Genomic DNA, 1,657 nt, shown 5'->3' on the forward strand with positions numbered 1-1,657 from the left:
CCAAACTCGCTATATTTTACTTTATCTCTTTGCTTCTTTAGTTGTAAATACACTAGTATCTCTCCTCAGAACCCTACCAGCCCCCCGCACCCGCCCCAAAAAGCACTCACTTCACTCATTCTGATCTAATACCCCATCCCAAGCTTCCTGCCCGTACTAATGATCACCATGGCGTACCCCCTCCCACAAAGGCCACCGACGCAACGGGGTTTCTCGTCCGAGGACCACCCCCCTTTTTTTCCTTTCTGAGGCGCCGGCGGCCAGCACGCCTGCGACATCGCCGACAAGCCCGGCATCCGACGCGTCCTCATCCACAAGTACTCGTCGCTGCTGTCGGCGTACGGCATCGCCCAGGCCGAGCTGCAGCACGAGGCGTTGGAGCCGTACGGGCGCCGCCTGGGTGCAGACGCCGCGGCGGCGATGGCCCACATCGCCGCGCGGCTGGCGGCGCTGAAGGCGCGGGTGGGCGCGGAGCTGCGCGCCCAAGGGGCGGAGGAGGCGTCGGTCGTGTTCGACGAGAGCCTCGTGCTGCGGTATTTCGGCACCGACACGAACCTCACGATCGCACGGCCCGCAGACGGCGACTACGCGGCGGCGTTCGAGGCGACGCACCTCCGCGAGTTCGCCTTCTCGATGCAGAGGGATATCGTCGTCGAGTCGATCAAGGTCCGCGGCACGGGCAGCGCGGGCGCGCGGATCCGGGAGGCGTCGGCGCTGAAGGAGCTGGCGGCCGGCGCCCACGTCCAAGCCCCGGCGCCGGGCGAGACGCAGGCCGTCTACATCGACGGCGCATGGCACGACACGGGCGTCTACCGGCTCGACGGCGTCCCCAAGGGCGTCGTCATCCCTGGGCCGGCGCTGCTCATCGACCAGACCCAGACCATCTTCGTTTCTCCCACGTTCCGGGCCTACATCCTCTCCTCCCACGTCCTACTCGACAAGATCTCTCGTCCGTCACCTTCACCCGCCCTCACCACCGCCACCACCACTCCGACTCCCGGCCTCCCCTCGTCATCTCCCGACCCGGCTGTCGACCCGATCCAGCTCTCCGTCTTCGCCCATCGCTTCATGGCCATCGCCGAGCAGATGGGCACCACCCTCCAGCGCACCTCCATCTCGACGTCCATCAAGGAGCGCCTCGACTTCTCCTGCGCCATCTTCTCCCCCTCAGGCAAGCTCGTCGCCAACGCCCCGCACATCCCCATCCACCTCGGCTCGATGCAGTTCGCGATCCAGGCGCAGCACCGCCTGTGGGAGGGCAAGCTCCAGCCCGGCGACGTCCTCCTCACGAACCACCCGCAGTGGGGCGGCACCCACCTCCCCGACCTGACCGTCGTGACGCCCGTCTTCGTCGACTCGGACCCCCCCTCGCCCACAAGTGGCGACGAAGACGACGCCCCCAGGCGCCAGGAGATCGCCTTCTACGTCGCCTCCCGCGGCCACCACACCGACATCGGCGGCAAGGGCATCACCTCGATGATGCCCGAGTCCCGCGAGCTCTGGGAGGAGGGCCTCAACGTGCCCTCCCTCAAGATCGTCTCGGCCGGCGTCTTCCTCGAGGACGCCGTCGTGGCCGCCTTCGAGCGCGCCGGCGCCTTCCCCGGGTGCAGCACCTCCCGCCGCCTCGCCGACAACGTCTCGGACCTCAAGGCCCAGA

At 67.3% G+C, this 1,657-nt stretch overlaps 1 protein-coding gene across 1 annotated transcript in view; it reads left to right on the forward strand.

Annotated features, from left to right (window-relative positions):
• Positions 1-1,657, forward strand: part of GLRG_10472 (hydantoinase B/oxoprolinase) — a gene marked incomplete at both ends in the record, with an annotated part of 4,590 nt that overhangs the window by 1,493 nt on the left and 1,440 nt on the right. The window contains one exon of the mRNA XM_008101157.1: positions 265-1,635. Within this exon, the coding sequence (XP_008099348.1) occupies positions 265-1,635 (1,371 nt within the window). The remainder of the gene's footprint in view (positions 1-264; positions 1,636-1,657) is intronic.

The sequence above is a fragment of the Colletotrichum graminicola genome, assembly GCF_000149035.1.
Source record: "Colletotrichum graminicola M1.001 genomic scaffold supercont1.61, whole genome shotgun sequence".
NCBI classification, from domain to species: Eukaryota; Fungi; Ascomycota; class Sordariomycetes; order Glomerellales; family Glomerellaceae; genus Colletotrichum; species Colletotrichum graminicola.